At 43.8% G+C, this 20,888-nt stretch overlaps 4 protein-coding genes across 4 annotated transcripts; all 4 read left to right on the top strand.

The window, feature by feature from the left end:
- The first annotated feature begins 190 nt into the window (after positions 1-190).
- Positions 191-3,053, top strand: LOC132471590 (chymotrypsin B-like). Its single transcript, XM_060070758.1, has 7 exons — positions 191-312; positions 506-609; positions 1,697-1,773; positions 1,914-1,998; positions 2,116-2,296; positions 2,563-2,699; positions 2,804-3,053. The coding sequence occupies exons 1-7, from the start codon at positions 261-263 to the stop codon at positions 2,963-2,965; spliced, it is 798 nt and encodes a 265-aa protein (XP_059926741.1). The 5' UTR covers positions 191-260; the 3' UTR covers positions 2,966-3,053.
- A 2,437-nt stretch (positions 3,054-5,490) lies between these two features.
- Positions 5,491-7,568, top strand: LOC132471588 (chymotrypsin B-like). Its single transcript, XM_060070756.1, has 7 exons — positions 5,491-5,622; positions 5,812-5,915; positions 6,209-6,288; positions 6,430-6,514; positions 6,632-6,812; positions 7,071-7,207; positions 7,312-7,568. The coding sequence occupies exons 1-7, from the start codon at positions 5,571-5,573 to the stop codon at positions 7,471-7,473; spliced, it is 801 nt and encodes a 266-aa protein (XP_059926739.1). The 5' UTR covers positions 5,491-5,570; the 3' UTR covers positions 7,474-7,568.
- A 2,302-nt stretch (positions 7,569-9,870) lies between these two features.
- On the top strand, positions 9,871-11,990 carry LOC132472131 (chymotrypsin B-like). Its single transcript, XM_060071597.1, has 7 exons — positions 9,871-10,009; positions 10,203-10,306; positions 10,598-10,677; positions 10,818-10,902; positions 11,023-11,203; positions 11,461-11,597; positions 11,724-11,990. Exons 1-7 carry the CDS (start codon positions 9,958-9,960, stop codon positions 11,883-11,885), a joined length of 801 nt encoding a protein of 266 aa, XP_059927580.1. The 5' UTR covers positions 9,871-9,957; the 3' UTR covers positions 11,886-11,990.
- Positions 11,991-14,273: 2,283 nt separating this feature from the next.
- LOC132472145 (chymotrypsin B-like) lies at positions 14,274-16,303 on the top strand. The gene is made up of 7 exons (XM_060071617.1): positions 14,274-14,428; positions 14,622-14,725; positions 15,018-15,097; positions 15,238-15,322; positions 15,443-15,623; positions 15,879-16,015; positions 16,142-16,303. Exons 1-7 carry the CDS (start codon positions 14,377-14,379, stop codon positions 16,301-16,303), a joined length of 801 nt encoding a protein of 266 aa, XP_059927600.1. The 5' UTR covers positions 14,274-14,376.
- The last annotated feature ends 4,585 nt before the right edge of the window (positions 16,304-20,888 follow it).

Raw genomic sequence — 20,888 nt, 5'->3', positions numbered from 1 at the left:
ACAACAGACTCCATGTTTCAAACAATTTTCGAGCTAGACGATCATGAAGTCCCAACCCCAGCTTTCTTATCAACTTGTCTAACACAGCTCTGGGAAAGTAGAGTCTATCTAAACCTGATAACCAGCTGAAGCCGGATGATGTACTTTCCATGAGCGAAAGCGGGGATGTATAGGTAAGCTAGCTTCCGATTGGTCGGCGCAGAAAGAGGTCCCATGGATAAATACGTGTCCAAGTCCTGATCCACCCTCTCTTCTTCACAATGGCCTTCTTCTGGATTGTTTCCTGCTTTGCTTTCATCAGCGCCACTTACGGTAAGCAAGCAAGGCCCTGCTGCCTGAAGTATCAAGTGACCTGATACAGTTTGACGGCGCCCTGCATAGCTATATAAGTTTTACACAAAAACTAGAAAAAACATCTCCAACAGACGCAGTACTCTGGTGGGTTTGAAATGGGTCATTTGGATATTGCTCCTCTTTTAACTCCTGTGTGTTGCGTGCTGTTCAGGCTGCGGCTCCCCAGCCATCCAGCCCCAGGTGACTGGCTACGCCCGCATCGTCAACGGTGAGGAGGCCGTCCCCCACTCCTGGCCCTGGCAGGTGTCTCTGCAGGTGAGCCGTAGATACCTTTAATGTTATTGGGCTGGCAGTTCAATCTCCGGCTCCTCCTAGCTGATTGTCGAGGTGTCCCTGAGCAAGACACGAAACTACACCCTTACTGCTCTCGACGAGCTACCTGTTGCCTCCCATGGCTGACTCGGCTGTCGGTGTGTGAATGTGTGTATGAACAATTGCAAGTCACTTTGGAGAGAAGCGTCTGACAAATGGCCTAAATATACATTTAAATGTAACTTCCTTATGCCATGTTCTGGCCACTTGATGTAACAACCGTGGTCTCTCCTTTTTGAACCCAGCAATCCAACCCTGCGTTCACACCAAAAGATGCAAAAAGTTGACGCGCGTCACGATCCCATTCAAAGTGAATGTAGAGACGCGTTGCTGCTTTGCTGCTGCAGCATTTGCTGCCGAGAAAACCGACAGTAAAATTTGATTTGCGGCGCGCCAAAATCTGATTTGCAGCGCGGCGCGGCGGGCGCATTCACGTATTTTGCGACGCGTCAAATGCTGCTCGAGTTGAAATATTTCAACTTTTCGGCAGCAAACGCGTGATGACAGCCAATCAGCGTTCAACAGCGTTGCCACGGAGGCGTTGCCACTGAGTGACATGCCGTAACAGCCAATCAGTGTTACTCCCTTGGAGTGACCTAGAGTTCACTACCGTTACATTTATATAGTAACTCGAAAAACCCCACAAATCAGCATTCTGTAGTGTAGTTGTGTTTACAGTTAAACTAAACTATAGTAGTATGTGTATGTATAAGTATGCTAAAGGGCTAGCATAACAACCCCAAACAAAACCCAGTTGGGTGCCAGGCAGCACCAGCCTCCCAGGCTCCGAATGGTCTCATGAACCCATAAACGACGGGCATTCCGACGTCTCTCCCTCTTCCACGACAGGTAAAGACATGCAATGCTCGTAATGTCGGTTGTGAATGAATTCATAAGCACCGCAAAACTTCCCGCGCTGCAAAACTGCGGCGCAGCAAAACGTTTGCAGCGCGTCAAAACCTTTGCCGCGCCGCAAAACCTCGGCGTCAACGCGTTCGGGCAGCAAATGCATCTTTTGGTGTGAACGCAGGGCAACGGATTCCATTTCTGCGGAGGTTCCCTGATCAATGAGAACTGGGTTGTCACCGCTGCTCACTGCAATGTCGGGTGAGTACATTTCCATTTGGACTCAAATTAAATTAGCATTTTAAGAAGTCCTCATTCCTCAAGGTTTCGTTGTGCAATTGAAAAGAAAACTTGACGTTTGGACTGCAGGATCCATAATGCCTCTTTCTGTTTGTCTTCAGGACCTACCACCGTGTGATTGTTGGAGAGCATGACAAGAGCAGTGCCATTACCAGCGAGAAGGTCCAGATCCTGAAGCCCTCTAAGGTATCTAATTACCTAACCTTAAACCAACTACTGAACACCTTTTTATATATTTTTGAAAGAAAGATGATCATAACCAAATAATTGACTTAATAAATGTACCCCCTTCCACCTCTGTAGGTCTTCACCCATCCTGAATGGAACTACAGAACCATCAACAACGACATCTCCCTCATCAAGCTGGCTTCCCCCGCTGTCTTGGGAACCACCGTCTCCCCTGTGTGTCTGGGTGAGAGCAGCGATGTCTTCGCCCCTGGCATGAAGTGTGTGACCAGCGGCTGGGGTCTGACCCGCTACAACGGTAAGACCCTCCACCATTCAGTTCCCATGAGCAGATGCTGCTGGGCAATTCAAATAACAGTACAATTCTTGATTCAAGATACATATTGACTGTCGGAACATATCAATCAAAGTAAATTCAAACATTTGACTGTGAATGTTTGCACACATAAACAACGTTCACTTGATAGCCCGGGTGATTGTAACTTCCCCAAAAAAACGTTAATTGTCATGACATTAAATGATCCCATCACTAAATCTGTAGTTATCTCTCTCTTGTGATACCAGCCCCCGGCACCCCCAACAAACTTCAGCAGGCCGCTCTTCCCCTGATGTCCAACGAGGAATGCTCGCAGAGCTGGGGCAACAACATGATCTCCGATGTCATGATCTGTGCCGGTGCTGCTGGCGCTTCCTCCTGCATGGTGAGACACCCTACAACAATCCTCCTTTCAGTGAGCTCATCATGTCAGTTACTTTGATGAAGCATGCGTCTCAACACTCTAATCTGGTGTGGTTGTTCTCTCAGGGTGACTCCGGTGGCCCTCTGGTCTGCCAGAAGGACAACGTGTGGACCCTGGTCGGTATCGTCTCCTGGGGAAGCAGCTTCTGCTCTACCTCCACCCCCGCTGTCTACGCCCGTGTCACCGAGCTCCGAGGCTGGGTGGACCAGATCCTGGCTGCCAACTGAGGATTCAGACTCCAGCCTTCTCCAGACCTCACTTGACCTGGTTGGATAGCAAATTTCAATAAAATTTACTGGATGGTAAAAAAAAAAATCTTCTCTCATGGATTAATTTGCACATTGACGTGTTGAATTGGAACATGCTGTCTGAATTGTCTCACCAAGAGAGGGTGCTCTTTTACAAATGAAAAGGATAAAATCAACTTTCTGATCTCGAGGTTCAAGCTGGAAGAAATATTTCACTGACTAAAGTAGATCACCTTGTTTATAAATGCTGATAAAAATACTGACAATTTAGGATGACTCCTTCTAATTACTCTTTGAGGAAGATATAATGTAGCCTACCCTGCACACTCTCCAGGTGTATTTTAGAAACAAAGTAAATGGACTGCATATGTCTAAAGCTTTTTTTCCAGCACACCGGGAGAAGTTTGCGTGAGGTGTCTTGCTCAGGGACACATCCACTCTTGGCTATGGGGAGCCGGGGATTGAACCAGCAATCTTCTAGTTGCCATAACTACAACCACTAAGTCCTGAGCCACTGCCGCCCTTCATAAAGAAACAAACCTCAAGTTCAAAGGCTGAATCCAATCCCATCATTTACTTTACATATTGTTAAAGGTATGATGAAAAATCTCTGCATTAAAATATCCCAATACTATGTTTTGTTTAATATTTAGTTGAGTTGTGTAATTACATTATCCCAATTGTATCAAACAATATTCAATCACAGAGAAATCTGTAGTTTTAATCCAGGTAACGGTCCTTTACATGTGGTGAGGTTGCATATCAGTTGTGTCATATGCCCTTTACCCCCTAACCTCCACGAAAACCAAACAGTAATCCCTTTTTTTTTGGTTTTCAATGCACCAACAATAATTTTACTACTTTTACTTTAAAATGGGTAAACTTGAATTTAATTGTAAAAGCTGCATGCAACACAAGGACTCTCTGGCCGATTGAGAGTCCTACGGTGAAGCCCTTCCTGGTTGAAGGTGTTTATTTCATTTTAAAATAGAAAAAATAAAAATAAACAATAATTACTTATTTGAAGTATTTGTGTTTCTAAATACGGAATAATGTGTACAATTTAGATTATAAATGATTTTATTTTGGGGGAAAATAAGCAATTAAATGCATCCAGAAATATCTCTTGTGGGGCGATAGAAACATTGACCAGTCACTGCAGCAGCGCATAACTTGCTGACACAAGATATGCACAAAGCAACATCAATTTAGCCAATCAGCCTTTCGCAAATCTGATGCCTTAAGAGCAATTATTTTATCCCCCAAGGCAGAGTCAGACGGTGGTGCAAAGGGGTCAACTATCCTCATTATGATGCACGATTTCAGCCGCCCGCCACGGTCAAAAAGTGCTCTTCTCCGAAATCAGTTTGAGGGCAACTTGAAAGAAAGTCAAAGAACTTGGGCCAGATCGACCTAACATAAAAATCAGACAACAGATTAGCGGAAATTGTAAAACCTACATGCAAGGCATCACAAAGCTTTGGGATACAACCCACCACAACTTTGTGATACCGTTATGTGTGGGAAAATTATTTTTTCTAATGTTTTCCTCATTGTTATTCTTTAACAAATTTGTTCATGACATTGAAAATAACAGTTTTAAGGACAATTCAGGATCAGTCTTATGTATACACATTCGGTAGACGTTCTAATGTAGATTCAGATAATCCTGAAGTTTTTCAAAAGTTTGATTATGTAGGGAAGCCCAAATGTTTCCCTTTTATTATCAGTTTATGTTGGTTTGAATTGCTGGGGTCAACTTGAGATGTTTGATGTGAATTTGATAGAATAAAATGTTATGAATTTTCATGGTTCTAGCTTCTTTTCTATTTCATGTGTTTATCTGATTGATGCATTGCAATGTTAAACAGGCCCCAGGCCAATTTAGAGGGTATTTACAACCTTTGAAATCCCCAGTCATTGTTTCCCAAAATAACTTTTTGCATAGGGCCCCTAAAAAGGTAGAAACGGCCCTGCAAGGGAGGGTTAGGTAAAAAAGTTAGTTGTAATGAATTACTTTGTAATTTTGCAGAAGACATATGGTCAAAGTTTGTGTTTATTGCATGGAAAAGAAAATTCAAAGTTACAAGGGTTAAGATTGGAGCCTTGTAGTACCATGTCTTCATTTCACAGTTTGATCTTACTTACTAAGTAAATAACAGTAATTTCATTTGCAAGAAGATACACAGTTATCAAGAAGATGTAGAATGACCCTCAAAGATGAAAGTTCCTGAGGTAGAAGGTTCCAGGGAATCATTGAGGTTTATTAAAAAAAAAAAAAAAGTTTAAATAATTAACACTTTATCAATCGTTTGAGCCATGAACAACAGACTCCATGTTTCAAACAATTTTCCAGCTAGACAATCATGAAGTCCCAACCCCAGCTTTCTTATCAACTTGTCTAACACAGCTCTGGGAAGTTAAGAGTCTATCTAAACCTGATAACCAGCTGAAGCCGGATGATGTACTTTCCATGAGCGAAAGCCAGGATGTATAGGTAAGCTAGCTTCCGATTGGTCGGCGCAGAAAGAGGTCCCATGGATAAATACGTGTCCAAGTCCTGATCCACCCTCACATCTTCACAATGGCCTTCTTCTGGATTGTTTCCTGCTTTGCTTTCATCAGCGCCGCTTACGGTAAGCAAGCAAGGCCCTGCTGCCTGAAGTAACAAGTGACCTGATACAGTTTGACGGCGCCCTGCATAGCTATATAAGTTTAACCCAAAAACTAGAAAAAATATCTCCAACAGACGCAGCACTCTGTTGGGTTTGAAATGGGTCACATAGTGCTCCTCTCTTAACTCCTGTGTGTTGCGTGCTGTTCAGGCTGCGGCTCCCCAGCCATCCAGCCCCAGGTGACTGGCTACGCCCGCATCGTCAACGGTGAGGAGGCCGTCCCCCACTCCTGGCCCTGGCAGGTGTCTCTGCAGGTGAGCGATACCTTTGATGTTATTGGGCTGCCAGTTCAATCTCCGGCTCCTCCTAGCTGATTGGCGAGGTGTCCCTGAGCAAGAAACAAAACTACACTCTCGACGAGCTATCTGTCGCCTTGCATGGCTGACTCTGCTGTCGAATGTGTGTGAATGTGTGTATGAACAATTGCAAGTCGTTTTGCAGAGAAGCGTCTGACAAATGGCCTAAATATAATTGTAAATGTAACTTCTGCATGCCATCTTCTGGCCATTTGATGTAACAACCGTGGTCTCTCCTTTTTTGAACCCAGCAATCCAACGGATTCCATTTCTGCGGAGGTTCCCTGATCAATGAGAACTGGGTGGTCACCGCTGCTCACTGCAATGTCAGGTGAGTACATTTCCATTTGGACAAAAAAATTAAATTAGCATTTTAAGAAGTCCTCATTCCTCAAGGTTAGTTGTGCAATCGAAAAGAAAACTTGACGTTTCGACTGCAGGATCCATAATGCCTCCTTCTGTTTGTCTTCAGGACCTACCACCGTGTGATTGTTGGAGAGCATGACAAGAGCAGTGCCATTACCAGCGAGAAGGTCCAGATCCTGAAGCCCTCTAAGGTATCTAATTATCTAACCTTAAACCAACTACTGAACACCTTTTTATATATTTTTGAAAGTAAGATGATCATAACCAAATAATTGACTCAATACATGTACCCCCTTTCACCTCTGTAGGTCTTCACCCATCCTGAATGGAACTCCAGAACCATCAACAACGACATCTCCCTCATCAAGCTGGCTTCCCCCGCTGTCTTGGGAACCACCGTCTCCCCTGTGTGTCTGGGTGAGAGCAGCGATGTCTTCGCCCCTGGCATGAAGTGTGTGACCAGCGGCTGGGGTCTGACCCGCTACAACGGTAAGACCCTCCACCATTCAGTTGCCATGAGCAGATGCTGCTGGGCAATTCAAATAACTGTACAGTTCTTGATAAAAATTTATGTATTGCATATCAATAAAAGTAAATGAACGCAAAGAACTGCAAATGTTTGCACATATAAAGAATGTTAACTTGATCGCCCGGCTGATAGAAACATCCCCGAAAAATCGAAGTGTTTTTCATGACAGTATTAAATGATCACAACTCTAACTCTGTATATCTCTCTTGTGATATCAGCCCCCGGCACCCCCAACAAGCTTCAGCAGGCCACTCTTCCCCTGATGTCCAACGAGCAGTGCAAGCGTAGCTGGGGCAGCAACATGATCTCTGATGTCATGATCTGTGCCGGTGCTGCTGGCGCTACCTCCTGCATGGTGAGACACCCTACAACAATCCTCCTTTCAGTGAGCTCATCATGTCAGTTACTTTGATGAAGCATGCGTCTCAACACTCTAATCTGGTGTGGTTGTTCTCTCAGGGTGACTCCGGTGGCCCTCTGGTCTGCCAGAAGGACAACGTGTGGACCCTGGTCGGTATCGTCTCCTGGGGAAGCAGCCGCTGTTCTACCTCTGCCCCCGCTGTCTACGCCCGTGTCACCGAGCTCCGAGGCTGGGTGGACCAGATCCTGGCTGCCAACTAAGGATTCACACTCCAACCTTCCAGTCCTTTCCAGACACCTCACTTTTCCTGGTGGGATGGCAAATTTTAATAAAATGTACTTGAAAACAATAACAATCATCTCTCGTGGATTCATTTGCACATTGACACGTTGAATTGTCCATGGTGTCTCTCACCAAGAGAGGCGTTGATCTTTTACACATAGAAAGTATAGAAACAACTTCCTGATCTCAAGGTTCAAGCTGGTAGAAAATATATCACTGACTCAAGTGGATCACATTGCTTTTAAATGATGAGGAAATCTCTGTGCGAATTCTAGCATGCATCCCAACTCATTACTACTTCTGTATGAAGGCATACCACGGAACCGAGCTTTCACTCAACCATCTATCCAGTTCAGCTATTCAGCGCATTACATGTTTATCGGTACTATGTGATGGTTTTAACTACCACTAATTAAAAAGATTGTAATTTCTACTGACAATTTATGGTGACTCCTTCTAGCTACTCTTTGAGGAAAGTATACTGTAGCCTGCCCACTCTCCAGTTGTCCTTAAGAAAGTATGAAATGGACAGCTTATGTACAGCGCTTTTCTGTACACTGGCAACTCATCAGCCAGCTCATCGGGGAGCAGTTTTCGTGCGGTGTCTTGCTCAGGGACACATCTACTCTTGGCTAGGATGGGCCGGGGATTGAACCAGCAGTCTTCTAGTTGCCAAAAAACTGCTACCACTAAGTCCTGAGCCAATGCCGCCCTTCTTAAAGAAAAAAACCTGCAATTCAAAGGCTAAATCCAATCCCAAAATTTACTTTAGATATTGCTTGAAGGTATGATGAAACATTTCTGCATCAAAATATCCCAAAACTATGTTTTGTTTAATATTTTGTTGAGTTGTGTAATTACATTATCCCAATCGTATTCAACAATATTCAAACACAGAGGAATCTGTAGTTGTAATCAAGGTAACGATCCGTTACATGTGGTGAGGTTGCATGTCAATGGCGTCATATGCCCTTTACCCCAACCCCCCTTTCTTCTGTTTAAACAAAACAGTAATCCAGAAGATATTTCAATACAGTCAAGTTAGTAATTCTCCTAATTGTGTAGAAATATTGAAGATAGGATGGCTCTATATAGGTGTGATTATCTCCTATGCAGCCATACATAGATACACAGACAGACTCGTACTGATGATCAAGTCTTTAGTGCTCTGCATCAGATCGCTGTAATTAGGAGTATGAATTTCTGTTGAGTATCAATAACACTATTAACCCAGCTACCTATTCCCCCCCCCTGACCCCCTCCTTTTTTGCAATATGCGTCCTACATGGTAGGATAGGGCCCCTGAAATAAACTGGAGGCCCCAAAACGGTGCCATTAAAGCGTTTTTATTTATTTATTAATTTACTAATGTATTTATTCATTTAATTGACTGGTCTCTCTTGGTTGCCAAATCAGGTGAGTGAAATCCTCTGTACATTATGAAAGAAATGTATACAAATTAATATTAACTACAAAAATAGATACATTTTATTTAGACTGCCTAATCTAGGGCAGTTCTGTTTTTTGAGCAAATCAACCTCAATATTACACATTAACTACAACTTATTAGGATATATTGTTTGTTTGATATTTGTTTTCATCATTTGTATTTTTGAATGGATGCTAGAAGCTTCGGGCCGATTGAGACTCCTACGGTGAAGCCCTCCCTGGTTGAAAGTGTTCTTCTTTTTAAAATAAATATTTTTTTAAGTAAACAATCATTACTTATTTTTAGTATTTGTGTGTTTGAATACTGAATAACGTGTAAAATTTAATATATATATCATTATATTTTGGGGGAAAATAAACAATTCTATTCATCCAGAAATATCTAATATGGGGCGATAGAAACATTGACCAGTCACTGCAGCAGCACAGCCAATTGCGTACCCAAGATATGCACATAGCAACATCAATTTAGCCAATCAGCCTTCTCAAATCTGATGCCTTAAGACCAATTAATCTGTCAACTGGCAGCTTCAGACGGTGGTGGATAGTCCCAAAATAGGGCCCTCCAAAAAACGTCTTGCATAGGGCCCCCAAGAAGGTAGAAACGGCACTGCAAGGGAGGGTTAGGTAAAAAAGTTAATTGTAATGACTTATTTTGTAATTTTGCAGGAGGAACATGGTCAAAGTTTTTATTGCATGGAAAATAAAATTCAAAGTTACAAGGGTTTGGATAAGAGCCTTGAGCCATGAACAATATAATCCATTATATTTCAAACAATTTTCCAGCTAGTCAATCATGAAGTTCCAACCGTTACTGTCTTATCAGCTTGTCTAACATAGCTCTGGGAAGTTAGAGTCTATCTAAACCTGATAACCAGCTGAAGCCGGATGATGTACTTTCCATGAACGAAAGCGGGGATGTATAGGTAAGCTAGCTTCTGATTGGTGGACGCAGAACCAAGTCCTATGGATAAATACGTGTCTGAGTCCTGATCTATCCTCACATCGTCACAATGGCCTTCCTGTGGACTGTTTCCTGCTTCGCTTTCATCAGCGCCGCTTACGGTAAGCAAGCAAGTCCCTGCTGCCTGAAGTATTAACTGACCTGATACAGTTTGACGGTGCCCTGCATAGTTATAGAAGTTTTACACAAAAACTAGAAAAAAAGTCTCCAACAGACGCAGTACTCTGTTGGGTTTGAAATGGGTCACTTGGATAGTGCTCCTCGCTTAACTCCTGTGTGTTGCGTGCTGTTCAGGCTGCGGCTCCCCAGCCATCCAGCCCCAGGTGACTGGCTACGCCCGCATCGTCAACGGTGAGGAGGCCGTCCCCCACTCCTGGCCCTGGCAGGTGTCTCTGCAGGTGAGCCGTAGATACCTTTGATGTTATTGGGCTGCCAGTTCAATCTCCGGCTCCTCAAAGCTGATTGTCGAGGTGTCCCTGAGCAAGACACGAAACTACACCCTAAATGCTCTCGACGAGCTACCTGTTGCCTCGCATGGCTGACTCTGTGAATGTGTGTATGAACAATTGCAAGTCACTTTGGAGAGAAGCGTCTGACAAATGGCCTAAATATATATGTAAATGTAACTTCTACATGCCATGTTCTGGCCACTTGATTTAACAACCGTGGTCTCTCCTTTTTGAACCCAGCAATCCAATGGATTCCATTTCTGCGGAGGTTCCCTGATCAATGAGAACTGGGTTGTCACCGCTGCTCACTGCAATGTCAGGTGAGTACATTTCCATTTGGACTCAAATTTAATTAGCATTTTAAGAAATCCTCATTCCTCAAGGTTTAGTTGTGCAATTTAAAAGAAAACTTGACGTTTGGACTGCAGGATCCATAATGCCTCCTTCTGTTTGTCTTCAGGACCTACCACCGTGTGATTGTTGGAGAGCATGACAAGAGCAGTGCCATTACCAGCGAGAAGGTCCAGATCCTGAAGCCCTCTAAGGTATCTAATTACCTAACCTTAAACCAACTACTGAACAACACCTTTTTATATATTTTTGAAAGTAAGATGATCATAACCATATAATTGACTCAATAAATGTACCCCCTTCCACCTCTGTAGGTCTTCACCCATCCTGAATGGAACTCCAGAACCATCAACAACGACATCTCCCTCATCAAGCTGGCTTCCCCCGCTGTCTTGGGAACCACCGTCTCCCCTGTGTGTCTGGGTGAGAGCAGCGATGTCTTCGCCCCTGGCATGAAGTGTGTGACCAGCGGCTGGGGTCTGACCCGCTACAACGGTAAGACCCTCCACCATTCAGTTGCCATGAGCAGATGCTGCTGGGCAATTCAAATAACTGTACAGGTCGTGATAAAATGTATATATTGCATATCAATAAAAGTAAATGAACGCAAAGAACTGCAAATGTTTGCACATATAAAGAATGTTAACTTGATCGCCCGGCTGATAGAAACATCCCCGAAAAATCGAAGTGTTTTTCATGACAGTATTAAATGATCACAACTCTAACTCTGTATCTCTATCTTGTGATATCAGCCCCCGGCACCCCCAACAAGCTTCAGCAGGCCGCTCTTCCCCTGATGTCCAACGAGCAGTGCAAGCGTAGCTGGGGCAGCAACATGATCTCTGATGTCATGATCTGTGCCGGAGCTGCTGGCGCTACCTCCTGCATGGTGAGACAATCTGAATACACCCTGCAACACTTCCCCTTTCATTGGCCCGGCATTGAGCTCAACATGTCAGTTACTTTGATGAAGCATGCGTCTCAACACTCTAATCTGGTGTGGTTGTTCTCTCAGGGTGACTCCGGTGGCCCTCTGGTCTGCCAGAAGGGCAACGTGTGGACCCTGGTCGGTATCGTCTCCTGGGGAAGCAGCCGCTGCTCTACCTCCACCCCCGCTGTCTACGCCCGTGTCACTGAGCTCCGAGGCTGGGTGGACCAGATCCTGGCTGCCAACTAAGGATTCACACGCCAACCTTCCAGTCCTTTCCAGACACCTCACTTTTCCTGGTGGGATGGCAAATTTTAATAAAATGTACTTGAATGTACTTGAAAACAATAACAATCATCTCTCGTGGATTCATTTGCACATTGACACGTTGAATTGTCCATGGTGTCTCTCACCAAGAGAAGTTGATCTTTTACAAATAGAAAGTATAGAAACAACTTCCTGATCTCAAGGTTCAAGCTGGTAGAAAATATATCACTGACTCAAGTGGATCACATTGCTTTTAAATGATGAGGAAATTTCTGTGCGAATTCTAGCATGCATCCCAACTCATTACTACTTATGTATGACGGCATACCACGGAACAGAGCTTTCACTCAACCATCTATCCAGTTCAGCTATTCAGCGCATTACATGTTTATCGGTACTATGTGATGGTTTTAACTACCACTAATTAAAAAGGTTGTAATTTCTACTGACAATTTATGGTGACTCCTTCTAGCTACTCTTTGAGGAATGTATACTGTAGCCTGCCCACTCTCCAGTTGTCCTTAAGAAACTATGAAATGGACAGCTTATGTACAGCGCTTTTCTGTACACTGGCAACTCATCAGCCAGCTCATCGGGAGCAGTTTTCGTGCGGTGTCTTGCTCAGGGACACATCTACTCTTGGCTAGGATGGGCCGGGGATTGAACCAGCAGTCTTCTAGTTGCCAAAAAACTGCTACCACTAAGTCCTGAGCCAATGCCGCCCTTCTTAAAGAAAAAAACCTGCAATTCAAAGGCTAAATCCAATCCCAAAATTTACTTTAGATATTGCTTGAAGGTATGATGAAACATTTCTGCATCAAAATATCCCAAAACTATGTTTTGTTTAATATTTTGTTGAGTTGTGTAATTACATTATCCCAATCGTATTCAACAATATTCAAACACAGAGGAATCTGTAGTTGTAATCAAGGTAACGATCCGTTACATGTGGTGAGGTTGCATGTCAATGGCGTCATATGCCCTTTACCCCAACCCCCCTTTCTTCTGTTTAAACAAAACAGTAATCCAGAAGATATTTCAATACAGTCAAGTTAGTAATTCTCCTAATTGTGTAGAAATATTGAAGATAGGATGGCTCTATATAGGTGTGATTATCTCCTATGCAGCCATACATAGATACACAGACAGACTCGTACTGATGATCAAGTCTTTAGTGCTCTGCATCAGATCGCTGTAATTAGGAGTATGAATTTCTGTTGAGTATCAATAACACTATTAACCCAGCTACCTATTCCCCCCCCCTGACCCCCTCCTTTTTTGCAATATGCGTCCTACATGGTAGGATAGGGCCCCTGAAATAAACTGGAGGCCCCAAAACGGTGCCATTAAAGCGTTTTTATTTATTTATTAATTTACTAATGTATTTATTCATTTAATTGACTGGTCTCTCTTGGTTGCCAAATCAGGTGAGTGAAATCCTCTGTACATTATGAAAGAAATGTATACAAATTAATATTAACTACAAAAATCGATACATTTTATTTAGACTGCCTAATCTAGGGCAGTTCTGTTTTTTGAGCAAATCAACCTCAATATTACACATTAACTACAACTTATTAGGATATATTGTTTGTTTGATATTTGTTTTCATCATTTGTATTTTTGAATGGATGCTAGAAGCTTCGGGCCGATTGAGACTCCTACGGTGAAGCCCTCCCTGGTTGAAAGTGTTCTTCTTTTTAAAATAAATACTTTTTTAAGTAAACAATCATTACTTATTTTTAGTATTTGTGTGTTTGAATACTGAATAACGTGTACAATTTAAGATATAAATCATTATATTTTGGGGGAAAATAAACAATTCTATTCATCCAGAAATATCTAATATGGGGCGATAGAAACATTGACCAGTCACTGCAGCAGCACAGCCAATTGCGTACCCAAGATATGCACATAGCAACATCAATTTAGCCAATCAGCCTTCTCGAATCTGATGCCTTAAGACCAATTAATCTGTCAACTGGCAGCTTCAGACGGTGGTGGATAGTCCCAAAATAGGGCCCTCCAAAAAACGTCTTGCATAGGGCCCCCAAGAAGGTAGAAACGGCACTGCAAGGGAGGGTTAGGTAAAAAAGTTAATTGTAATGACTTATTTTGTAATTTTGCAGGAGGAACATGGTCAAAGTTTTTATTGCATGGAAAATAAAATTCAAAGTTACAAGGGTTTGGATAAGAGCCTTGAGCCATGAACAATATAATCCATTATATTTCAAACAATTTTCCAGCTAGTCAATCATGAAGTTCCAACCGTTACTGTCTTATCAGCTTGTCTAACATAGCTCTGGGAAGTTAGAGTCTATCTAAACCTGATAACCAGCTGAAGCCGGATGATGTACTTTCCATGAGCGAAAGCGGGGATGTATAGGTAAGCTAGCTTCTGATTGGTGGACGCAGAACCAAGTCCTATGGATAAATACGTGTCTGAGTCCTGATCTATCCTCACATCGTCACAATGGCCTTCCTGTGGACTGTTTCCTGCTTCGCTTTCATCAGCGCCGCTTACGGTAAGCAAGCAAGTCCCTGCTGCCTGAAGTATTAACTGACCTGATACAGTTTGACGGTGCCCTGCATAGTTATAGAAGTTTTACACAAAAACTAGAAAAAACGTCTCCAACAGACGCAGTACTCTGTTGGGTTTGAAATGGGTCACTTGGATATTGCTCCTCTCTTAACTCCTGTGTGTTGCTTGCTGTTCAGGCTGCGGCTCCCCAGCCATCCAGCCCCAGGTGACTGGCTACGCCCGCATCGTCAACGGTGAGGAGGCCGTCCCCCACTCCTGGCCCTGGCAGGTGTCTCTGCAGGTGAGCCGTAGATACCTTTAATGTTATTGGGCTGCCAGTTCAATCTCCGGCTCCTCCTAGCTGATTGTCGAGGTGTCCCTGAGCAAGACACGAAACTACACCCTAACTGCATCTCGACGAGCTACCTGTTGCCTCCCATGGCTGACTCTGTGAATGTGTGTATGAACAATTGCAAGTCACTTTGGAGAGAAGCGTCTGACAAATGGCCTAAATATATATGTAAATGTAACTTCTGCATGCCATGTTCTGGCCACTTGATTTAACAACCGTGGTCTCTCCTTTTTGAACCCAGCAATCCAACGGATTCCATTTCTGCGGAGGTTCCCTGATCAATGAGAACTGGGTTGTCACCGCTGCTCACTGCAATGTCAGGTGAGTACATTTCCATTTGGACTCAAATTAAATTAGCATTTTAAGAAGTCCTCATTCCTCAAGGTTTAGTTGTGCAATTGAAAAGAAAACTTGACGTTTGGACTGCAGGATCCATAATGCCTCCTTCTGTTTGTCTTCAGGACCTACCACCGTGTGATTGTTGGAGAGCATGACAAGAGCAGTGCCATTACCAGCGAGAAGGTCCAGATCCTGAAGCCCTCTAAGGTATCTAATTACCTAACCTTAAACCAACTACTGAACAACACCTTTTTATATATTTTTGAAAGTAAGATGATCATAACCATATAATTGACTTAATAAATGTACCCCCTTCCACCTCTGTAGGTCTTCACCCATCCTGAATGGAACTCCAGAACCATCAACAACGACATCTCCCTCATCAAGCTGGCTTCCCCCGCTGTCTTGGGAACCACCGTCTCCCCTGTGTGTCTGGGTGAGAGCAGCGATGTCTTCGCCCCTGGCATGAAGTGTGTGACCAGCGGCTGGGGTCTGACCCGCTACAACGGTAAGACCCTCCACCATTCAGTTGCCATGAGCAGATGCTGCTGGGCAATTCAAATAACTGTACAGTTCTTGATAAAATGTATATATTGCATATCAATAAAAGTAAATGAACGCAAAGAACTGCAAATGTTTGCGCATATAAAGAATGTTAACTTGATCGCCCGGCTGATAGAAACATCCCCGAAAAATCGAAGTGTTTTTCATGACATTATTAAGTGATCACAACTCTAACTGTATCTCTCTCTTGTGCTATCAGCCCCCGGCACCCCCAACAAGCTTCAGCAGGCCGCTCTTCCCCTGATGTCCAACGAGCAGTGCAAGCGTAGCTGGGGCAGCAACATGATCTCTGATGTCATGATCTGTGCCGGTGCTGCTGGCGCTACCTCCTGCATGGTGAGACAATCTGAATACACCCTGCAACACTTCCCCTTTCATTGGCCCGGCATTGAGCTCAACATGTCAGTTACTTTGATGAAGCATGCGTCTCAACACTCTAATCTGGTGTGGTTGTTCTCTCAGGGTGACTCCGGTGGCCCTCTGGTCTGCCAGAAGGACAACGTGTGGACCCTGGTCGGTATCGTCTCCTGGGGAAGCAGCCGCTGCTCTACCTCCACCCCCGCTGTCTACGCCCGTGTCACCGAGCTCCGCAGCTGGGTGGACCAGATCCTGGCTGCCAACTAAGGACACCTCACTTTACCTGGTTGGATGGCAAATTTTAATAAAATGTACTTGATGGTAAAACAAAACAGTCATCTCTTGTGGATTAATTTACACATTGACACGTTGAATTGTCCATGCTGTTTTACCGTCTCTCACCAAGAGAGCGCGCTCTTTAAAAAATAGAAAGGCTAAAAAAAACTTTCTGATCTAAACGTTCAAGCTGGTAGAAAGTTTATCACTGACTGAAGTAGATCACCTTGCTTATAAATGCTGAGGAAATCTCTGTGCGGATTCTGGCATGCATCCCAACTCATTACTACTTTTGTCTGAATGCATTCCACTGAACCAAAATTTCACTCAACCATCTATCCAATTCAGCTATTCAGCGCACTTTTCACTACCACTAATTAAAGAATGATTTTAATTCCTAATGAAGATTTATGGTGACTTCTTCTAGCTACTCTTTGAGGAAAGTATGCTGTAGCTTACCCTGCACACTCTTCAGTTTTCTTTAAGAAATGTACCGGTAAATGGACTGCTTATGTACAGCACTTTTATGCACTTTGGCGACTCATCAGCCAGCTCATCGCCGGGTGCAGTTTGCGTGAGGTGTCTTGCTCAGGGACACATCTACTCTTGGCTAGGGTGAGCCGGGGAATGAACCAGCAATATTCTATTTGCCAAACAACTGCTACCACTAACTCCTGAGCAACTGCCACCCTTCATAAAGAAAAAAAACTCAACTTCGAAGGCTTAATCCAATCCCATAATTTACTTAATCTATGGTTTAAAGGCATGCCGAAACATTTCGTCATAAAAACCCATGACATATTTTGTGATACCTTTTTTATGCAGGGAATTGATAGTAGTTTTCCTGGATTAAAAAATAATTTTGGGACATTTTAAGGTAGGAAAACATCGTAAAATATCCTTTCCCTGCATAATAAAGGTAACACAAAGATGTAATGTATGGAAGCATATATGTAGCAAAATTCAAATGGCAATGCAATTTGCAATTTGCAATTCAATAGGTCAAATTGCAAATGCTATAACAATAAAAATAGAATAACATTTTGTCACATTTTTTGAGTTCCTTTATTCAAATTGAAAAGCTATAGCGTCCCCGTGATGCAATGCACTTCGCCACACTCCGTGTGTTGCGAAATTCAAATTACATTTCAATCCGCAAAACGCATTGCAAAATCTTTTGCAAAACGTTTTTGCAAAATCGTATGCAAAGCGTCACTTCCTCGTCAGACCAGCTGATCGTCCAAGACCTAGCATTTGGCACTTTATTTTCTATGCCTAGCATTGTGCCAGATTTGACTGGGTTGACGTATATATTAATAGCGTGACAATGGCAGAAAAGATGGTCACGGAGGGAGGCCTCTGCAGCTCTAGAGGAGCAGCGGGATGCAGGGTCCGAAACAGCGACCACCATGCCTGCACCGAATCGCACCGGAGAAGGGCGCGCAAACCGCGTGTGCCCCTTTTCTGTTCGTATAGGCTACTTTACTGAAATAACTAGTCAGGGGCGTTATCATCCCTTCGACGATCTGTATGCTTTGTTGATCTGAATAAACGTTATTTCTTAGTATGATACTGCCTTGCGTCACATTGATTCTCAAGCTCGCTGCTTTGCTAAGAGACGATCCAGAGCAAGAGACTACATCAGGCGACCGAAATGATAGCGAAAGAGCGAATAACATAATTGATGGCTGGGTTGTAGGCAGTGGAGGGAAATACAACATTAGGTTTTGAATAGCTGGTGTACTGGCCTCTTCTTTTTGTAAACGAGACAAATACCATGGTCTATTATAACATGCACAGCCGGGTCACAAGTTGATCTGGTTGCCTCCTGCTCTTAGGAAGACTAGTTGTGGTTTTTAGTAGGCCTCCTGCAGATAATGACGTGTCTGTGGCTCAACGGCACAATGGAATGGAAATGCATTGTGGGTCCGTCCGTTCCGTCGGCTCCGTCTCTTTTGAGAAAATGTTAATTTCGGGCTGCGACGGAACCGTCATCCAATCAGATCGTGGCTCCGTCGTTAAACACCACTCCCCCGCCGTCAGACACGCCTTCCGTCGCCCGTTGACGGACGGATGCAGTGGGCAACAGGTATAGACCAAATACATATAGTTTTACATTTACTGCAATACTTGTCGTGAAATTATAGGGAGGAGGCGGGGCGTGATGGTGTCAGATACCATTGTTGGGGACAGCATTTACCGTTCCTGAACGGCATATGCCATGGTATGTCAGTGGTCGTGGTGGCACATGCCACGGGCCAATAAACGATCTTGGCGTCTCTCGTGGGCAAGCTGCGTGACCTGTTGGCCACTGCATCTGTCCGTCAACGGACGACGGAAGGCGTGTCTGACGGATGGGGGAGTGGTATTTGCCGACGGAGCCATGATCTGATTGGCTGACGGATCCGTCGCAGCCTAAAATGTAAAAATGTTCTCAACGCATAGACCGAGCCGAGGGAACGGACGGACCCACAATGCATTTCGGGATCGCTCCATGCAAAGTCAATGAGATCCGTAAACGGACGGATGCAGTGGGCAAGGGGTGTCACAGGGTTTGTTCACACTACCTCCGTCCGTCGACGGATCTCATTGACTTTGCATGGGGCGCTCTCGAAATGCATTGTTGGTCTGTCCATTCTGTCGGCTCCGTGGCCTTAGTAAAAAGGTTTTGAAATGTTCAACTTTTCAGGCAGTCGGCCAATCAGGCTGCGTTATGCAAATATACGCAAGGACACTGTCCAATGAAATCGCTTTTGTAATACAACCCAGAAAAACACATGGATGCGTCAAAAAGCCCACATCCGTCGACGGACGCATGTAGTGTGAACAGTTGAACTGAAACACCGGTTTGCGCGCAGCGCGCCCTTCTCCGGTGCGATCCGGTGCAGGCATGTTGGTCGCTGTTTCGGACCCTGCATCCCGCTGCTCCTCTAGACGAGAGCTGCAGCGGCCTCCCGCAGCAGCTCCGCGACCGTCTTCTCTGCCATTGTCATGTTGTTGTTATATACGTCAACCCAGTCAAATCTGGCACAATGCCATGCATAGAAAAGAAACTTTTACAAATTGCATAATGAATTGTCCATTGCATAATTAATGACTTATTGAATTGCAAATTGTAAATTGTATTGCCATTAGAATTTGCTACATATATGCTTCCATAGTAATGGGTTGTATTTCAAGGCTTTGTGATGCCTCGCATGTACGATTTACCAATTTCCCTAGCCTGTTGTCTGATTTTTGTTTGGTTGATCTACAACCCAAACAACCTGGTTTTGAACCAGACACCTTCCTTTACCCGTTTCATCAACTTAGAAAAAGATTGCAATGAAAAGTCCGCTATGCAGGCCCTGAGAGCCATGCTTGGCAGATTATTTGTACATTTACATGTTGAATAGTATTTGCAGTCTTGAAATGAAAGGAAAGGAACAACTTTCGTATCTGGAGGCTGAAGCTTGTAGAAATATTTCCCTGGTTAAAGTAGATCCCTTCGCTTTGTTTTAAAAGACCCTCTGTGGAGATTTTGGCAAGCCAAGCCTCTCAAGACATCTACATCTGGATGAAGGCACACCACTCACTAACCCTAACCCTAACCTCAGCCAAACCTGTCCAAGACAGTGCTCCTTCTCATTCCATTCCTCCCCCAGTATAACTATTCAGCTTTTCTCCTCCCTATTAGTCAGTATTATTACCCACTGAGACTGCTACAAATCTTGGGATAAGGTCAAAGATCAGCTGGTGTTTGCTGACCGTGTGGAATCTGTATCCTGAAATAGATGATCAGGCTCTTCCTGGCGGAACACTTAAGTTAAAGTGATTACATGACTAAACCATGCTTAAGTTTAGTTTGAGCCCTCTCTCTGCTGGTCTACTGCAAGGCTTCATTTGCGTCACTCAGACGCCAACTCCAAATTCTGATGTTGACTTCAAGGTTTTCTCTCTATCTCTTAACCACATCTCTTACCTTGCATCCCGACCCGCTCTCGGAGGTCCACTAAAGCAGTCTTTAGAATTGCAGTGATGGGCAGTTTGTGAAGTGTGTGGCCTTTCCACGCATGGCCAATGCATTTAGGCATAATTACTTCAATGATATATTATTTGAGTGTAATTTGTTAAGAATGGCTTAGTCGTTCATCAGCTAATGGCGTAAGTAAAATGCGCTGTTAGAATATCTATTTTGCGTTTACTGTCCTGTATTTCCAATTTCATATTTTGGAAAGCTCTTAACTAATTTCTTTACAATAAAATAATCAGTTCCTTTATTGGTTCAGGCGATCCATCTTGGAATTTGGCAGGTGCAGGAAATGCACCACTTGTACATGGTGGAGAATCCTAGGGAGTGCAGAGCGGAAGGGGACAGGTAAGGGTTGGGTTAGGGTTAGGGTTAGGGTTAAGTTAATGGTAACCGGTGGGATTCACGATGTTGTGCACCATTGAGGACTATATCCTGTACTTACGAGCGCTTGGTGAATCAGACTTGCCCACTCAATCGAGTTGAAAGCATGCACAAAAGTAAAGCAAATGTTCTTGGATGAGCCCCCTTCTGTCAAATAGATATACATCAACCTACAGGGTTTTG

The sequence above is a fragment of the Gadus macrocephalus genome, chromosome 14, assembly GCF_031168955.1.
Source record: "Gadus macrocephalus chromosome 14, ASM3116895v1".
Taxonomy (NCBI): Eukaryota; Metazoa; Chordata; class Actinopteri; order Gadiformes; family Gadidae; genus Gadus; species Gadus macrocephalus.
Note: the sequence above shows the minus strand (reverse complement) of the source record. Positions and strands in the feature narration are given on the sequence as shown.

Coding starts and splice junctions, on each gene's coding strand:
- LOC132471590 (XM_060070758.1), top strand. CDS start 261: ATGGCCTTCTTCTGGATTGTTTCCTGCTTTGCTTTCATCAGCGCCACT. Junction 1,999..2,115: donor AGATCCTGAAGCCCTCTAAG/GTATCTAATTAC, acceptor CCACCTCTGTAG/GTCTTCACCCATCCTGAATG. Junction 2,700..2,803: donor CTGGCGCTTCCTCCTGCATG/GTGAGACACCCT, acceptor TTGTTCTCTCAG/GGTGACTCCGGTGGCCCTCT.
- LOC132472145 (XM_060071617.1), top strand. CDS start 14,377: ATGGCCTTCCTGTGGACTGTTTCCTGCTTCGCTTTCATCAGCGCCGCT. Junction 15,624..15,878: donor GGGTCTGACCCGCTACAACG/GTAAGACCCTCC, acceptor TTGTGCTATCAG/CCCCCGGCACCCCCAACAAG. Junction 16,016..16,141: donor CTGGCGCTACCTCCTGCATG/GTGAGACAATCT, acceptor TTGTTCTCTCAG/GGTGACTCCGGTGGCCCTCT.
- LOC132472131 (XM_060071597.1), top strand. CDS start 9,958: ATGGCCTTCCTGTGGACTGTTTCCTGCTTCGCTTTCATCAGCGCCGCT. Junction 10,307..10,597: donor CCTGGCAGGTGTCTCTGCAG/GTGAGCCGTAGA, acceptor TTTTGAACCCAG/CAATCCAATGGATTCCATTT. Junction 10,678..10,817: donor GCTGCTCACTGCAATGTCAG/GTGAGTACATTT, acceptor GTTTGTCTTCAG/GACCTACCACCGTGTGATTG.
- LOC132471588 (XM_060070756.1), top strand. CDS start 5,571: ATGGCCTTCTTCTGGATTGTTTCCTGCTTTGCTTTCATCAGCGCCGCT. Junction 6,289..6,429: donor GCTGCTCACTGCAATGTCAG/GTGAGTACATTT, acceptor GTTTGTCTTCAG/GACCTACCACCGTGTGATTG. Junction 6,813..7,070: donor GGGTCTGACCCGCTACAACG/GTAAGACCCTCC, acceptor TTGTGATATCAG/CCCCCGGCACCCCCAACAAG.